This window comes from Hypanus sabinus, chromosome 6 (assembly GCF_030144855.1).
Source record: "Hypanus sabinus isolate sHypSab1 chromosome 6, sHypSab1.hap1, whole genome shotgun sequence".
NCBI lineage: Eukaryota > Metazoa > Chordata > Chondrichthyes > Myliobatiformes > Dasyatidae > Hypanus > Hypanus sabinus.
This window is the reverse complement of record NC_082711.1, coordinates 136,674,354-136,693,781: the sequence shown is the minus strand read 5'-3', so window position 1 is coordinate 136,693,781 and position 19,428 is coordinate 136,674,354. Positions and strand designations below refer to the sequence as shown.

Here is a 19,428-nt window from a genome sequence, read left to right as displayed (position 1 = left end):
ACGCCATCGCTGATTTCTCAGTCAGTCCCAGCACCTATTCACTCTGCACCATCGCTGAGTTCTCAGTCACACCCAGCACCTATTCCCCCTGCACCATCAGTCAATTCTCAGTCAGAACCAGCAACTATTCACTCTGCACCATCACTGAGTTCTCAGTCAGACCCAGCACCTATTCACTCTGCACCATCGCTGAGTTCTCAGTCAGACCCAGCACGTATTCACTCTGCACCATCGCTGAGTTCTCAGTCAGACCCAGCACCAATTCACTCTGCACCATCGCTGTTCTCAGTCAGAACCAGCAAGTATTCACTCTGCACCATTGCTGAGTTCTCAGTCAGAACCAGCACCTATTCACTCTGCACCATCACTGAGTTCTCAGTCAGACCCAGCACCTATTCCCTCTGCACCATCGCTGAGTTCTCAGTCAGACCCAGCACCTATTCCCTCTGCACCATCGCTGAGTTCTCAGTGAGACCCAGCACCTATTCACTCTGCACCATCGCTGCTGTTGGATTCCCGGACCCATTTTCATTGAACTCAATGGGCCATTGTTTCCCCGCTCATTATTCATCCCTAAATGGGCCAATAACAAATCCTGCCACAAAGGCTGTGCTTCAAAGTCAAATTTATTGTCATGTAAAAAAAAATACAGGTGTATTGATAAACCTATTGCAGCAGCATCACCGGCAGCCTGCTTTTGGGAAATGTTCTCATTGCCTACGTGGTGCCAGAGAACCAGAGCGACATTCTGTGCACTCTAGATATGCTGATCAGCCCCAAAGGTTTCTCGATTTACAGGATGGACCAAACTGCTGGTTCAGAAACGGCAAAAGGAGGAGGCGTGTGTTTTATCATACACTCCCATTGGTGTTCCGATGTGGTGGTTTTGTCAAACTCATGCTCCCCCCAGCCTTTAACAGCTAACGATCCAACACCATCAGTTCTGTTTATCCAGGGAGTTCATCCGTCATCCTCACCGGAGTTCTCATACCACCAGAGGCCTACTATAGTCAAGTGTTTGAGAGACTGCACGATGCCATCTCCAAACAAGAAACAGTCTGTCCCAGCACATTTCAAGTCATAGTTAGGGACTTCAATTTGTTTGAAGAAATCCCTGCCCTGTACCATCCGTATATAACCTGTATCACCAGAGGACCCAACACTCTACACCACTGTTTCCCTAAGATAACAAATGCCTACCATTCCATGCCCAGAACACATTCCAAGAAATCCGGTCACTTGGCTGTCCTTCCCCTACCTGCATACAGGCAGAGGCTAAAGAACAAAGTTTCCGAGATTAGCGCAACAAAGAGGTGGTTGCGCGATGCAGAGGAGCAACTACCAGATTTTATTGAATCGGTAGACTGGACTGTGTTCAAGGATTCATCTGTGGATCTGAATGAAAACACGGTTGTTACAAACACTATTAAAACAGTTGTAGATGAGTTTGCCCCACAGAATTATTCGGAGTCTTCCCCAACTGGAAGCCTTGGATGAACCATGAGTTCCGCAATCCTCTGAGGGTCAGATCAGAGGCATTTCAGTCTGGTGGCCAAGGAGGTTACAAGAGGTCAAGGTATGATCTCTGTAAAGCCACCTCAAAGTTCAAAGTTAAATTTGTTATCAGAGTGCACACACATCACCACATCCAACACTGAGATTCCTTTTCTGCAGGCATACTTAGTGGAAATTCTGGTCTAAACTTAAATCAACAAAGTATGCTCCACAGTTGTGGCAGGCCTTGAATGCTCTCACCACTTATAAAGTAAAATCAAGTGACATAGGTGACAATAGGACTTCACTTCTAAATGAGCTCAATGCCTTCTAAGCTTGCTTTGACAGTTAAAACATGAAGGATCCGTCACAAACTCCCACAACCTTTGATGATCCTAAGATTTCAGACTCTGAAGTGTGAGCATTCTTCAGGAAGATGAACCCCCAAAAAGCATACAACCCAGGCAGAGTAACTCGCCAAGTACTAAAGACCTGTTCTCATCACTGGCTGGAGTGTTCACTCAGATCTTTAACCTCTCACTTTGGCAGTCAGAGATACCCACCTGCTTCAAGCAAACTTCACCTACACTGGTGCCTAAGAAGAATTTGGTAACCTGCCTCTATGATTATTGTCCAGTAGCACTTATATCCACTGTGATGAAGTGCTTTGAGAGGCCGGCAATGAAACATATCAGCTCCTGACTGAGAAGTAACTTGGATCCACTCCAATTTACCTGCCAGCATATCAAACTGACAGTAGATACCATCTGATTGTTTATTCACTCAACCCTGGAACATTTGGACAGCTAAGATACATACACCAGGGTACGCAGATGCTGTGAAAAAGTACGCAGATGCTGGAAATCCAAAACAACACACACTAAATGTTGGAGGAACTCAGCAGGTCAGGCAGTGTCTATGGAAATGAATAGATAGTCAATGTTTAATGCCAAGACTCTTCTTCAAGAATGCGAAGGAAGGGGGGAGATGCCAGAGATGGAGACCCAGAGATCAAAAAAGGGGTGGGAGGTGTCAGAGGTGGAATTTAAGTGTGGGGGTGGACGATGATAAAATCGATCAGCTTAGCATAGGTGCTTGAAGCAGCACCAATGCAGTCGTCAATGTAGCGGAGGAAGAGTTGGGGAACGCTTCAAACATGGACTGTTCTACGTAGCCAATGAAGAGGTAGGCAGAGCTGGGGCCCACGTGTGTTCCCATGGCTACCCTCAACCAAACATTCTAACAAACTTATACAGATTGTTACGTACCCCGTAACTGGGTCACTTACCAGCAAAGATAGAGAGGTCCGTTGAAGTCTGATGGTAGTATTTTTAACAGTATTTATTGATAAAAATACACAAAAATAATATCAATGCAAACATACAGTTGATATACGTCATCAATACTAAATCTAAAAGCATGGGTATAATAATAATCGATAAGGAATAGCTCTATCGTTGTCTAGGGGATAATGTATTGTCCGATGGAAATACAAAAGTCACTTTAGTTCATTCAAGCTTCAGCTTTTTTTGGTTGGAGAGAAAGACGGGTTAAAACTTGCCCATTTCTTTTAAGAGGTTAATCCCTCGAGAGTCGTTGGGAGTTGATTTCCCCGTTGTTAGCTAAAAACCGTTCTTCCGTGGTAAAGGCCCACTGATTACGGGGCAAATGGAAACGGACGCACGTGGCCTTCCCACAGGCTTTCGCTATTACGGGATCGCTAGCATTTCTTCAGGTGCATCTGAGGGGCTGTTCCCACAGACCATCTTTTATCCTGACTCACAGGGTCTCAGATGTCAATCAGGTTGAGATGATGCAATCCCTCCACCAACCTCCCCCTCGGTTCATTGCCTGGGGGCTTCGATGCATCGTACAGGATTCAATACACAAGTCCGTCTCCAAGAGACAATAGCCGGTATCAATGGGTCCGCCTTTCGGAGGCCAGGACACATTCCAACTCTTTGTGGATTCTGCATGTCTTTCTCTCATTTCCTGGGTCTCCCGAACTGACTCAATAGTGATCTTGCAATTCTCACAAAGGAGGGGGCTACCCCGCACCCTTCGGCCCCTCAGAGCTGTGGTACATTCCTAACAAGATAAACTGTTGAAAGTGTTCTGAATGGTTACATTGTGGTCTGGTACAGCAATTCGAATAAGCTGGAACAATGAAGCTGCAGAGAGTAGTGGACTTTAACCTTATAAGAAAGTAAAGACGTTGCAGAAATGTAGGGGACATGCAAAGGGCATGTGGAAATGCAAGCCAGAATCTTACTTCATTTTCAATGGATATTGTTTGATTTAAGGCATTGTTTTAATATTGATTTCATCATAGGAGTGTTCCACTCCTTATCTGAAGCAGAGAAACCAGCTGGCTGCACCTGGAGTGCTGGTGCATTTCTGGTCTCATTACTTGAGGAAGGATATATTGGTTTTGAAGAAGGTTCACCAGGTTGATTCCAGAGATGTGGGGGGGGGGGGTGGGGGTGGTGGTTAGACTATGAAAGATTGAGTCACCCGGGACTGTACTCACAGGAATTCTGAAGAATGAGAGGAGATCTTACAGAAACATAAAATTATGAAAGGGAAAGATAAGACAGAGGCAGGAAAGTTGTTTCCACTGATAGTTGAGACTAGAACTAGGGGACATAGTGTCAAGATTTGGGGGGGTAGATGTAGGACGGAGATAAGGAGGAATTGCTTTTCCCAGAGGTGGTGAATCCGTGGAATTCTCAGCCCAATGAAGCAGTGGTGGCTACCTCAGTAGATATATTTAAGACAAGTCTGGATAGATCTTTGCATAGTAGAGGAACTAAGGGTTATGGGGGAAAGGCAGGTAGGTGGAGGTGAGTCCTTGGGCAGATCATAGGTGATCTTATTGAATGACAGAGCAGGTTATACAGACCATATGGCCTACTGCTGCTCCTATTTCTTATGTTCTTATGTATGGTTGTCACAAAGAAGAAAGAAATACAGAAATGCAAACTGAAAGAGGGCAATGAAACAATTAAACGAACTTAGAAATTCAATTATACAGGGAGCACAAAAGCATCTGACTGGAGGGTTGGTGTTGAAATTAGGAGGAGGATTGGGATTGCGAAATGCATGTTTGAGTGTTTAAGCAGGATACTAAAGAATAACATCATTTCTATGGGTACAAAGCTCAGTGTTGTGGTGTTACATTCATTCCACACTAACATATCGAAGCAGACTTTGGACAATATCGAATCAAAATGAGGAAGTCTCAAAGGTGCAAAAATGTGTTTTTGAGAAGAATGATGAAAATGTCATGGACGGTCGGAGTAACAAATGAGGAAGTGCTGCAGACAGCTGGAATAAGAAGAGAGCTGATATCATCAATCAGGAAATGGCAGGCGGGATTTCTGGGACATGTACTGAGGAAAGAGAACCTGGAACATCTTGAAGTGATACCAAAAAATGAGGGGGAAAAAAGTTGCAGTTGACAGCAATGACATTCATGAGCCACATCAAGGGATGGACAAGCAAAGGTTTTGAAAAGCTTATTAGAACTTTTCAGGTTTACAAAAAACAGATGGAAGACCGTGATCGCCCATGTCATGTCACACGGCACATGTTGATGGTGATGATTTAGGATCTGAGACAAACCTGGTTAAACAGGCTTGCGCACCATCGAACTGAACAATAGTATTTTGATCCTATTTAAATGAATAAAAGGAACTGTGGGCGAGTTCTCTAATTGCCAGAATTGTATTCCTGTGCAATTTACTCTCTGTACAATAATTTAAGCTGCGTTAACAACTGTGGGTTTGGAAATTCCAGATCAAGCTCTCTGCAGCGCACAATGGACCTTTGTAAGATCGATTGTCACCGGAGAGCGGCTGTGCGCCTCCATTCCCTGAGTACATTGAAGTCAGAGATTGCAGATGTTAAAGGAATGAAGCGCAAGACAGTGCTGCTGAAATAAAAGATCACCCATGACTTAATGAATGGTGCAGCAGGTAAAAGGCGCCAAATGGCCGACTTTGCTTTAAATTGACTAATTCATATGATCTGTGAGGAAGCAACAGGAAGCCCACGGTCCTCAGCCCGGGTTACTTTAATGCCTGAGCCCTGATATTTTCCTCCTTTACCCTCGGCAATCAGAACACCTAGGAACATTTAGAAATATTTAGAAGTGATTAAAATGGTGCTGATTTTATGGTTAATGTTTAATTGTCAATCAGTCATACACGAATGCCGCCAAACGAAACAGCGTTACTCCGATGCCAAGGTGCAACATCCGGAACCAAAACAAAGCGCACACAGCACGTATAAAATAGCAAGCAGGTATATCAGTAAAATACATCACATAGAAATATAGTCCAAGAACCAGAGTATATGAATGTTGCAGAAATCTGTAGTCAAACACAGTACGGCTTGTCTTCAGCCGAACGGACGGCGGAGGTGGGCGGGAGAGAGGACCGACTCCAGCTTGGATGGCGCGCCACGGAGACTCCAATCCATGAGTTTTTAAAAATACAAATGTTAACAATCAAAACAAATCTACGCGAAAACACAGAACAATTAAAACGTTGAAAATAATTGTGATTCAGCTCTAAATTATTCAATGTCCCTTTCAGAATCCCCGTGCACGCGAATGGCGATGATGTTCTTGTACACGGGTACACGCATTCCCCCACTTTGCAGCGTGCAGCCGCGCTCTGCGGGGACCCAACAGGTTGCCCAGTAGTGACGGAGACGGCCAGGAAGGGTTAATAATTAGGATTAAAATTGTAAAGCTGGCTACGTATCCCATTACCTGGACGGACCGATAGCTTCACAACATTTACGGAATGTCGCGTAAGGAAAAGGTACAACAAATATGGAAATGGGGAAGAACGCACCCCAGTTAAATATCGGAATAAAAAACAGAAAGAGAGTTGATTAATTGATTCAGGGATAACCAACAGAGACAGATTCTGACGAGAAATTAATGTTTTTAATCCAATTCGCTGCCTGACCAGCTAAATATTTCCAAAGTTCAGTTTTTACTTTCAGGTATCCGGTATCTGCAGCTTTTTAGGAGCAAACACACAAAATGCTGGAGGAACTCAGCAGGTCTGGCAACATCAATGGAAATGAATAAACATTGGCGTTTCGGGTCGAACCCCTTCTTCAGGACGGTAATCAATTGTGCGTTAATGCATATTATTTGGATTTTCTAAATAAATAAACCTTTGCTTTGAAACATTGTACGATGTTTGACCCGAAGCAGGAGTGTGTGGGCCAAGGCAGTCAGAGCTCAGACTGCGTATGGCACCCGATGATGATGATGAAATAAATAAACATACCAAAGCCTTTCCTTTGAAACATTGTAAGACGTATTTATATTGTTACTTGAACGCTGACAAACTGTAACAATAAACAATAGAAGTCGGCAGCACTTTGTTAATAAACCGCCAGCCAGCTTCTAGTGCGGACTGCGAACGTGCAGTCAGTCTTATGAATTCAAATGTAAGTCCAGAAACAGACTAGAGGTGGACCATTTTTCTTACTAATCTTTTATTGAAACATCAACAAATTACATTCAATACAACCAATTGCCAATTACATTTTGACTGTTTAACCCAGCCATCCCCCAACCTTCTTCACCAACCCTCCTCCACCCCTCATCCCCACCCCCGTCTTCCCCCCATCCCTCTCCCCTCCACCCACCAACTGAATAGTTGCGCATACACAGACAAAGCATTCCTATTTTAACAAAAGATCTTTTAAGTTAGATATCAAGTTTGTCCACATCAAGATTGAGTTTGGTCGTGCATCATTTACTCTTGCTGATGGTAATTCCAGGTAAGAAATGTCCAGAATGCTCCGAAGCCAGTGAGTACTTGAAATATCATGGGGAGGTTTCCATCGCTGGACCACAATCTTCTTGGCTGCAGTGAGGCCTGCCAGCCAGACTTCGCGTAAGGGAGAGTTGTAGCGATGTACTACATACAGAGCTAGAGACGAGTTTATTCAAACTTCGTGCCGCTGCCATTTAATCCCCAGTGCCAAAAGTTGGCACGGTCTGCTGTCTTCTGCATAATATTTATGTGTGGTTATACGGATCATATATTCTGCCCTGCTTTTTAATAAGTCATTTAATTCTGCTTTTGTTTTGAGCTCGTTTTCTTTTGTTAGGGTTTTGAGATCATTCTCCAAAACCTTACATTGTTCCAGGGTGGAAATCTTTTGAAGCCGGCTTTTATGTAGCTGGGCACTGAACCATGTGGCATTATTTCGTAAGAAACCCTTGATGGAGGCCCAAATCACTGTCACATCTGAGACACTATTTTTATTTAAATTTATAAATTCTGTCAGTTTTGTTCTCAGTTGTGATAGAAATTCGTTGTTTTTTAGAAGAGTGGAGTTAAACTTCCACCTAGCAGCCTTATTTTAAATTTTGCCTTAATTAAAAGTAGATATGACTGGGTTGTGATCAGATATGAGTGTACTAAAGGCAGCAGACTGGAGGATACAAGAATGTAATCTATCCAAGAGAAAGCTTTATGTCTTGTGGAGAAGAAGGTATAGTCTTTAACAGATGGAATATGCACCCTCCACACATCAGTTAAACTTAAATCCGTCAGTAAAAGGTTAAGTGCTTTGGAAGCAGATTCTTGAGAGCTTGATATAGTTGAAGAAGATTTATCGAGGTTAATGTTTACCAAAGCATTCATGTCCGAACCAACATATCGTTGCTAGTCACTTAAACTTCAGTAATTGTGAGGTAATTGAGGGAAAAATTCAACTTCGAATATAGTTGGGGCATATAGGCTAATGAATGCAACTTTTTTACTCTGAATGGATGTACAGCAAAAAGCTAGACGTCCTTTATTGTTGTCAATTCCTACATTAATATTACGTCTCATTAATACCATAACTCCTTTGGTACGAGTACCATCAGTTGATGCCACAACGGGTTTATAAAAGCGGTTTTGAACCCTGGGAATGTCATTAGGTTTAAGATATGTTTCCTGTAACAGCGTGGTATCTATTTTGTTCCTGCGTAAGAAATCCAAAACCTTTGAACGCTTGTAGGGACAGTTCAATCCTCTAACGTAAAATGATACAATGGTAAGATTTTCCAATTTATCTGTGTTGTTCATCTTCCCCTGGATCTGTTGTTGTAAGTTGGTGGTGGAGCCCTGAGTTACCCCCTTCCCACCACCCCCCACATTCAACCCTTTACTTTGAAACATCTGTGAGTGCCACTTAGCAATGTCAGACACCGAACACTGACATTAACTGCCCCCCTCTAGCAACAACAAATTAGAAAGGTAAAGCAGTTCTCATAGACAATCATATCAAAGAGCCAAGAAAAAAACCTAGACAAACCTGTTAACCTATATAATTAAAACCATTTCCTTCTCAAATATAGTTTAACACTTTATCAAGACCCCAACAGCTGTCTCGCGAGAAACTGTCACTCTAACAGATCGTCGCTTGGCGATGGCTCCAGTGCTATCTTATCTGGTGCCCAGGATTGTGAACAAGTCTACTGGAGACATAACATTCTAAAGTTATTCAGAATAAACTGCTGTTTTTCCGCTTCATTCTTGATGAAGTATGACAATTGGGTATATTGAATATCACCTTAAAACTCTGACCTGCAATACTCAGAAACAAAATTGGCCCCTTAATTAACTAAATACAAAAGTGGTAAATACAAAATACAGTGCTAAAAGTGCTAAATACAAAAATTAACTAAATAGAAAAGCTGTGTTGGCGCATGGCCTAGTGGGCAAGGCATCAAAGGTGCAACGAATGACTTTCCAGTAAAAGAATAACCAGAGAACGTCATATCTATAACGTTAACTTGCCCGTGCCTGTTAGATTGCGCAAACACGCTAGTCCAAGCTCTTAATGCAGTTCCATCTCCTCCTGAGGGGCATGTGGACTTTGCCCATGGTCTTCTTCCATATCTCCCAGCACCGATAATTTCAGAGCTTCTTTCGCTTCCTCTGCCGAGTTAAACGACATCTTCATGCCCTTGATATTCACTTTCAAAATCGCCGGGTATAAGAGGAATGAGTCGATCCCCTTCTGTCGAAGCTTAGCGCGCATCTCCTTGTATCCCTGCCATTCCTGCATCATGCCGGGGCTGTAGTTGGCAAAGAACTGCAGCTGAGTGCCACCAGAGAGAGTAGGTTTGGCTTTCCTTGCACCCTCCAGGATAGCCTGCCGGTCAGTGTACCGTAGAAGCCTAAAAATTATGGTCCGCGGTCTTGAAGTGTTATTGGAAAAGATCCAATGTGCTCTATCGATCTCCAATGGAGTGCTGTGGGAATTCTTGAGTGCCGGAATCCAATTAGGGAGATTCTTCTGGAGGTAACCTCTTGGATCGTCACCCTCAGCGCCTGTCGGTAGGTTGACCAACCGCACATTGTTTCTCCTGGATCTGTCCTCCAAGTCGTTTAACTTTTTCCATATCTTAGTCACCTCCGCGAGACAGGAAATAGTAACTTTCTCATTCTTGAGTAAGCAAACCTGAATGTTGTCTAGTTTGTTGAAGACCGTGCTAAATTTTTTAGCATGAATGTCCGCTTGCTCCTTTAACGACCAGAGAATGTTACCATTCTCTGCCATATGCTTCTGTATGGGGTCGAGAGCCTTTTCCAGCGACTCCTTTAGCATGTGAGCTACCGTTTCTTGCAACAATTCCATCTCCGTTGTCATTGTTTGCTTAATTAGCATAGCTATTTCCTCGGATGAATCGCTAGCTTGGTGTCGTCTGCTGGTATCTTGTTTCCTGGTTGAGATAGAATCTTTTTTTGAGACCATGTCTTTAGTAAGATCTTTCTCCAACTCAACCTTGTATTAAGACCATCTATGAGCCCTAAAGAACTTGGAAAAGGAGGGCTATACGTTAGCGCTCAGTGCCGTGCTGCCATCTTGCCTCGTGCCTCACCGGAAGTCCCGAGGTGGACCATTTTGATGATCTAACGAGGATGAAGATGTATATTTCATCTCGATGCCAAATGAATCTGGACAATGTTAATAAACAATGGATTTATAAAAAAGACAGACGAGGTAAAGTTTATAAAACCTGAAAGATTTTCTTTGTTGTATTTCACTATACCCTTCAATTAATAAATAACAACGTGATTAAAAATGCAAATGAGGAAATCTGCAGGTGCTGGAAATTCAAACAACACACACAAAATGCTGGTGGAACGCAGCAGGCCAGGCAGCATCTATGGGGAGAGGCACTGTCGACGTTTCGGGCCAAGGCCCTTCATCCGGACTAACTGAAAGAAAAGATAGTAAGAGATTTGAAAGTGGGAGGAGGAGGGGGAAATCAGAAATAATAAAAGGAGGGGTGGGGTGAAGCTAAGAGCTGGAAAGGTGAGTGGTGAAAGTGATACAGAGCTGAAGAAGGGAAAGGATCATGGGACGGGAGGCCTCGGGAGAAAGAAAGGGGGAGGGGAGCACCAGAGGGAGATGGAGAATAGGCAAAGAGGGATGGGCAGAGAGAGGAAAAATAGGGAGGGAAATAAATAAATCAGGGAGGGGGTAAGAAGGGGAGGATGGGCATTAACAGAAGTCAGAAAAATCAATGTTCATTGAGAGAAATGATTAAATTAAAGACGGTTCTTAAGGAGTCCATTTAGAATGTGCTGACACAGAAAGAACGTGCAAAGCAACTTGCAGGGCAACGTATAAACCAATTTGCAAAATCAGGATGAAACAATAGCTTGCTGATTAAAGAAGCGATACGGGTAACGGGAAGACATGCTTAACGGTTGAACAATAACGGTGTTAATGCGCTGAGGCTGATAAGTGGGCCAAAGGGTAATCACATTTGTAATTTTGTAATGAGATTAAGGAAGAATGTCTGCACCTCACATGGGTGCAACTCACAAAGTCGAAAACAAGTAGGGTATAAAAAACTGTGCAAAGTGTAATTCGGCACTCAATCTAGCAGGAGCTGGTTGGGTCCGACTCTGCAGACTCGAAAAATAAAGTTTACCGTTCTGCAAATTGCTGAGACTCAGTGTGTTTCTGACAACGTGGGGGCTCGTCCGGGATCCACACTCCGGCCGCGGTGGACACGAGGAAGGACATCGGAGACGGTGCACCCCGCCGAGTTTGGCGGTCCCTGACTCCTTGCTCGTCGCTCCAGCGCGGCTTGAGCGAGTGATATCCGGACAGCGCAGAGCGGTAAACGGGGAGAAGGGGACAGTACCTGGTACTGGAAGTCCCCAGGACGCACCGGGTAAGTGCCTACTATTATAGTAGAAGGGTGCGGGAATAAGTAAGGACGGGGAAGACCGGGATCGCTACCCGGGGGTCCTCCTGATAAAGGTCCTTGGGACGCACCGGGTAAAGTGCCTACTGTTGCAGTAGAAGGGTGCGGGATTAAGTAAGAGAGGAATAAGATGGGAGGGGGTGGCTCTAAAAAGAAAGAGGAAACGGAAAGACCGGGACCATACCCGGGGGTTCCTCCTGATAGCCCCCTCGGTAGAATGTTTGAGAATTGGGGATGTGGAAGACTAAAAGGGAAACAAAAGAAAAAAATGATACAGTACTGTTTAATTTGGTCGAAACAGCCGATAGAAAAACCTGCGGTCTGGTGGCCGCGGCTTGGGTCTGAGGAGGATTGGGTACGACAAGCCTTAAACATTTACGTTAATTCAAAACCAAATGTAAAACCGGAAGAAATTGCTTATGCTTTTTGTTGGGCTCCCTGGCCAGGAGTAACAACAAAGAGTTTTAAATTGGGCATTAAAGGGGAGCGGAAGTGGGATCCACTCGATCATTTACCCCCTCCCTATGTCCAGCCTTCTGCGCCCCTTGCGGGAGCAGAGGGAGGACGTGAAGAAAGTAAAAAAACAGAAGAAATAGACCCGGAGAGGGAAGAGAGGGATGTTAGGGAAAAAGCAAAGGCAAGGATCGAAACAAGGAGTGTGTCAGGAGCAGATAAGAAAAAGAAGGACGAATCAAAAAGGGAAGAGGTATCGATGTATCCCCTTCGAGAGGTTCCAATGGGAGGAGCACGAGGAGGGACAGGATTTGTAAACGTCCCTCTGACAAGTACCGAAGTACGAGGATTTAAGAAAGATATGAAAACTTTATTAGAAGATCCAATGGGACTGGCAGAACAGTTGGATCAATTCTTAGGACCTAATGTTTACACTTGGGAAGAAATGCATGCGATTATGGGAACGCTATTTTCTGCACAAGAGAGGCAAATGATACGACAAGCTGCAATATCAATTTGGGGAAGGGAACAGCCGAATGAGTTACCGGGGGACCGGAAATTTCCAGTAAACGACCCACAGTGGGACAAACAAGCAGAAGAGAGAAGACGGCAATATCCCATTGCCATTGAAGGGAGGAGGGGATTACAACCTGTAATTGAGACATTAGTATCAGATGGACTCCTGGAAGAATGTATGTCACCCTTTAATACCCCCATCCTACCGGTCCGAAAGCCCGACGGCACGTATCGAATGGTTCAAGATCTGAGAGGCTTAAATGCGGTAGTCCAAACACGATACCCGGTAGTGCCTAACCCCTATACATTAATGAGCAAAATACCTCCTGAACATGAATGGTTCAGTGTGATAGATCTAAAAGATGCCTTTTGGAGTTGCCCGTTGGAGGAAGGTAGCCGAGATATGTTCGCATTTGAATGGGAAAATCCCTTCACTGGGCGGAAGAAGCAACTCCGGTGGACCGTCTTGCCCCAAGGGTTCACGGAGTCCCCAAACCTATTCGAACAGGTACTGGAGCAAGTATTGGCTGGATTCCATTGTACCGAAAAGAACCAACTATTACAGTATGTCGAGGACCTACTACTATCGGGACCAGCAGAGGAGGTAGTACGAGACGATACTATAAGACTCCTGAATTACCTAGGAGAAAAAGGATTGCGGGTGTCCAAGAAGAAACTGCAATTTGTCGAGAAGGAAATAACATATCTCGGACACAGAGTCAGTAAAGGGCACCGCCAAATAACCCCAGAAAGAATAGCGGGAATAACTAAAATACCGCTTCCCAGGACAAAGAAGGAAATAAGACAATTTCTGGGCTTAGTGGGCTATTGCCGGATTTGGATAGAGAATTATACCTCCCTGGTGAAGTTTATGTACGACAAATTGGCAAAGGAAGACCGGGGAATAATCAGCTGGACCGAAGAAGAAGAACAGAAGTTCAGGAAAATAAAAGGGCAACTAATTCGGGCCCCGGTATTAACACTGCCAGCACTGGAAAAGCCCTTTCAGCTGTATGCAACAAACAATGAAGGAACTGCGTTAGGAGTACTAACCCAAGAAAAAGGAGGAAAGCGGCAACCTGTGGCCTTTTTATCAAAAATGTTAGACCCGGTATCCCGGGGATGGCCGACGTGCATACAAGCCGTAGCGGCAGCAGCCGTACTAGTAGAAGAAGCACGGAAATTAACCTTTGGGGGAAGAATGACGGTGTATACCCCGCACTCCGTTAGCACCCTCTTAGCCCAAAAAGCTCAGCGGTGGTTGACGGACTCTCGCATACTGAAATACGAAACCATTCTGATGGTCGGGGATGATTTAAGCTTTGAAAAGAACAATAGTTGTAACCCGGCACAGTTCTTATACGGGGAATCAACAGGGGAGGAAACCGAGCATAACTGCGTGGAGCTAACAGACCTTCAGACAAAAAGTAGGGAAGATCTACAAGAAGTTCCCCTAATTGAAGGCGAGGAACTATATATCGACGGCTCCTCCAGATGCATCAATGGGGTACGACACAATGGATATGCTATTATAAACGGGAGGACTAGGGAGACGGTGGAGTCCGGCCGGCTCCCGGGTAATTGGTCAGCCCAGTCTTGTGAACTATATGCCTTGCAGAGGGGACTGCAACTGTTAAGAAACAAAATAGGCACTATATACACCGATTCTAAGTATGCCTATGGAGTGGTACACACCTTCGGAAAGATTTGGAAAGAACGGGGGTTGATAACAGCCAGGGGAAGGGAATTAGCTCACGAACAAATGATAAGCATGACTCTGGAAGCCCTAACATTACCTCAAGAAATTGCAGTGGTTCACGTTCCAGGACATCAACGAGGAACAGCCGCGGAAGCAATAGGAAACCGGCTCGCAGATGAAGAAGCCAAACGGGCAGCAATGGAAAAAACGGTCCGACTTCTAACCCTGATACCAATAAGGGAAGGGCTTAACAAACTACCAGTCTTCACCCAAGTAGAAATAGACGCTATGAGCCAGCTGGGAGCCCGACAAACATCAGAAGGCGAGTGGAAGACACCCGACGGACGGCAAGTACTGAATAAGGAAGTAACTCGTCATATACTGCAACAACTACACCAACAAAGCCATTGGGGAATGCAAGCTATGTGCGACACTATCCTAAGGGACTATGTTTGTAAAGGGATATTCACACTAGCTCAACAGTAGGTGTGGGGCTGTTACACCTGCCAAAAGGTAAACAAGAAAATGATGCGTGCCACCCATAAGGGGGGACAAACACTAGCCGTCCGACTGTTCCATCGGATCCAAATAGACTTTACGGAACTACCACAAGTTCAGAGATGGAAGTACCTGTTAGTAATTGTGGATCACTTCACTCGGTGGGTGGAAGCATTCCCAACCACTAAAGCGGACGCCCCTACAGTGGCACGGATCCTATTAGAAAATATAGTCCCAAGATATGGAATAATGGGGTCTATTGATTCAGATAGGGGAACACACTTTGCCTCAAAAACACACCAGCTAATCTGTGACGCCTTAGGAATCCAGTGGAAGCTGCACACCCCCTGGCACCCTCAGAGCTCAGGAAGAGTTGAGAGGATGAACAGTACTTTGAAGAAGCAATTGACAAAACTAATGATGGAAACCAAGCTACCCTGGACCAAGTGTCTACCCCTGACCCTACTAAGAATCCGCACGGCTCCTCGAAAAGATATAGGAGTATCCCCTTATGAAATGTTGTTTGGCCTTCCATATTGGAACAAGGTGGAGGGCTATCCTTCCCTGCAAGGGGGAGATGTCTTTGTAAGGGACTATTTACAGGCACTGTCTCGTTCTTTTGCAGAATTGCGCAGGAAGGGGTTACTCGCACAAACCCCACCTCTGGACTTCGCACTCCACCGAACTCAGCCCGGTGACTGGGTCCTGATTAAGACTTGGAAGCCAGAGAAGTTACAGCCGCAGTGGGAAGGCCCATTCCAGGTGCTACTGACCACCGAAGCCGCAGTAAGGACAAAAGAAAAAGGGTGGACCCACGCCGCGAGAATCAAGGGACCCGTAAAGCCCGAAGAAGGTGCAGAATGGACTTGCGTCCAGGGAGAAGACCCGATGGTGCTAAAGCTCAAAAGACGGACAGAATGAACTTTGGGACTGTAATGTATATACTGCTATTGTTGAGAAGCGCTGAAGGAGGAGTATGTGGAAAGTTTAATCTAACCAACTGCTGCTTAAAGATAGATGACAACGGAAAGGTGGTTCAAAAAAATATCAGATAAAATAAGGAAACTGGCCCACGTGCCGGTACAGACCTGGAAGCCGCTGGGGTATTGGGACTGGCTGGACGGATGGTTGAAAAGAGGCTGGTGGCGAACCGCTTTAGGGGTTATAGGAGGGGGATTGATGGTCCTCCTTCTGCTACCATGTCTGATCCCCTGCTTGCGGGAGCTAGTAGCTCGGGTGGCAAGACAAGTCATGCAACCAGGGACCCCAGCTGATCCTGTTCAGGTACTCCTAAAAAAGGGAAATAGAGCTAGAGGAAGAAGCCTATGTAAACCCGTGGCAAAAGCCCAACTGATAGCACATTCTAAGAAGAAAAGGGGTGGATTGAGAGAAATGATTAAATTAAAGACGGTTCTTAAGGAGTCCATTTAGAATGTGCTGACACAGAAAGAACGTGCAAAGCAACTTGCAGGGCAACGTATAAACCAATTTGCAAAATCAGGATGAAACAATAGCTTGCTGATTAAAGAAGCGATACGGGTAACGGGAAGACATGCTTAACGGTTGAACAATAACGGTGTTAATGCGCTGAGGCTGATAAGTGGGCCAAAGGGTAATCACATTTGTAATTTTGTAATGAGATTAAGGAAGAATGTCTGCACCTCACATGGGTGCAACTCACAAAGTCGTAAACAAGTAGGGTATAAAAAACTGTGCAAAGTGTAATTCGGCACTCAATCTAGCAGGAGCTGGTTGGGTCCGACTCTGCAGACTCGAAAAATAAAGTTTACCGTTCTGCAAATTGCTGAGACTCAGTGTGTTTCTGACATTCATGCCATCAGGTTGGAGGCTAGCCAAACGGAATATAAGGTGTTGTTCCTCCAACCCTCCTCCCCTTCTTAGCCCATCCCAGATTTATTTATTCCCCTCCCTTTTCTCTCTCTCTGCCCATCACTCTGCCTGTTCTCCGTCTCACTCTGGTGCTCCTCCCTCCCCCTTTCTTTCTCCTTAGGCCTCCGGTCCCATGATCCTTTCCCTTCTTCAGCTCTGTATCCCTTTTGCCAATCACCATTCCAGCTCTTAGCTTCATCCCTCCCCCTCCGGTCTTCTATCATTTCGCATATTAGTCTCCCCCTCTAACTTTCAAATCTCTTACTATCTTTTCTTTCAGTTAGTCCTGACGAAGGGTCTCGGCCCGAAACGTCGACAGCGCTTCTCCTTGTAGATGCTGCCTGGCCTGCTGCGTTCCACAAACATTTTATGTGCGTTACAACGAGATTCTGTGACTTTCATTCTAAATATTCATATTGTGTCTATTACAGAAAAACACACACACACATTTAAATTACCGCACAGCTTTCAGGTTCCTCGGTATGTGGCTGGGAACGTGTTCCCCAGAGACACCAGGCCATTCCCTCACTGGGTCTTCACTAAACTTTCCCAACTATTCTCTCTGCTTAGGTGCCCAGGGCTCCCTCTCCTCGGCTGCCGGCAGCCCTCCACATTGTTCGTCCCCTTAGGGAATCCGCCCCCCCCCCCATCAGCTCCATCATATGGTGGGGGGGGGGGTCACACACCCGCTGGTAACAACCGGGACATCTCAATTCTCAACTCGGCCACAGTTTCCTCTACCACTCCCCGGGGCAACTATCCGTGGTCCCTTCACCGCAGGGGACCACTACCGAGGACTGTACCCTGCTGACGGAGGCCTCCCGCGCCTCCGGCTCATTCTTCTCCTCTCGCACTTCTCTGATCAGTTTAGCAAAAGAGGAAGGGGGCGCGTTTTCCGACTTCGCCGGAGACCCCAAGCCATCAGGTCCTGGGACTGGGCGCCCTTTGAGATCTGGTCCACAATCAACTGATCCACCTGAGCCGCCTGAGTGACCCCTGTGCGCCGCAAGTAATTTAGCTGCCTCTCCAGCCGAAAAATGTGGGGAGAAAGCTTCTCCCCCGCTCCTGCCGCATGTTCCGAAACTCCGTCATGAGCTCCCTGTAGTGCCAAATGCCTTTTCCAATGCCCCCATAGAATCAACGGCTTCAGTTACGGGGTACCGGAGCTTCACGGCAGCCCGCCCACTCAAACTTTCAACCAATCGCAATCGCTCACGTCATCAGTGCTCTGCCACTCATCTCACAATTTAGAGGCCCGCTCCGCCCAAGTCTCATACTCCTCCCCTTTCGGGGTGGGTGTTATTCCAGAGAATAGGTGGAGCCTACCGTAGCTGGGACTGGACACGGGCATTTTTTCATTTAATCGCCAGAGAAGTCAGGGCGCATACTAACTCAGAATTCTCACTCTTCCCTGGGAAACGGGGACTAATTAGACATTCCAAGTCGGACCGCTCCTTCCCCGCACTCCTCAGAAAAGAAAGAACCGTCTTTAAGTCTCCGTCCCCAGCTACGGGAAACTGGTTGAAGAAGAATTTAATGTAAAATGCTGTAATAATAAATGGAGCTCTGAAACATTCGATCACAGCCCAGGGAAAGATATGGAGAACTAAAACATGTATATGAAGGAAAATACGGAGCAAAGGAAAACTGGAGATAAAATTGAACGGGTGTAAAGGAGACAAAATTAACAGGATAGAAGTATGGGAGTGATGGTCATTCAATGGCAGATAAGAAACGGCAAGGGCTAATGGTGTCCAGGGATCTGGGAGCCACGATCTTAACACTACCTCATTCTCTCTCGATCTTTACCTTTGCGAATGACAGATGAGGGTTGCTCAGATCCACCTGCAGGATGTTCCCGACGAAGGGTAAGCCCCGGGGTCCGGGAGGGTAGTTCCCACACGCCTTTCGCCTCTTCATGAAGTCAAAGACCAGGCAAAAGACCGTGCAGAACACGGCCAGCGCCGTGAACCTGTCGAAGAGTTTGAGCAGGAGCTGCGGGAAAGCGAAGATGTCCATGTTCTCCAGAGCAAACGAGCAGTAAACAAACTGCGCGCAGAGCACGAGAGGAAGGTGAATTGGGGGTGTTGGAGAGGTCTACACTGCCAGTCCACACTCACACTTAATGGAACGAGTGTGTCCCGGAGACCAGAGACTGTAATTACTGGATTCTGGATCAGGAGGGAAATCACCAGAGGAAGTCAGACAGCATTTCTATTTCTGGAGGGGAATTCAGGCGTGCGGGGAGCTGGCAAGCGGTTGGTGGAGCCAGCAGAGGAGGGGTGATTGGCAGATGGAGGAGGAAAGAGCAGAAACAGTAACAGGAACTGATTGGTGGAACTGGCTGGTGTGGAACCTGATAGTAGAGGAAAAAGTGGAGCGTCTGGCCAAATCAGAGAGTTGGGTGGATGGAAACAGCGGCAGGAGGGTGGGGACCTAATGGGAGGATTGTTTGTGGAGTATCCTTGAAAGAAGGATCTACTCTGGTGCTAATAAAAATCCTTAGGGATACTGGAGCTTCTCAATCACTGATGTTAGACAGTGTATTGAAGTTTAATGAAGAGTCTGATACTGGTGAAGTAAATTATATAAGAGGTGTTGGGAGTGATTTTATGCCTGTACATTT

The 19,428-nt window shown here is 45.6% G+C and overlaps 1 protein-coding gene across 1 annotated transcript in view; it reads right to left on the bottom strand.

Moving 5' to 3' along the window:
* Nucleotides 1–19,215, bottom strand: part of LOC132395871 (cytochrome P450 2J2-like) — a 240,960-nt gene extending 221,745 nt beyond the window's left edge. Inside the window, exon 1 of the mRNA XM_059972993.1 lies at nucleotides 18,612–19,215. Coding sequence (XP_059828976.1) covers nucleotides 18,612–18,821 — 210 coding nt within the window. The 5' untranslated portion in view covers nucleotides 18,822–19,215. The remainder of the gene's footprint in view (nucleotides 1–18,611) is intronic.
* Between the last annotated feature and the right edge of the window lie 213 nt (nucleotides 19,216–19,428).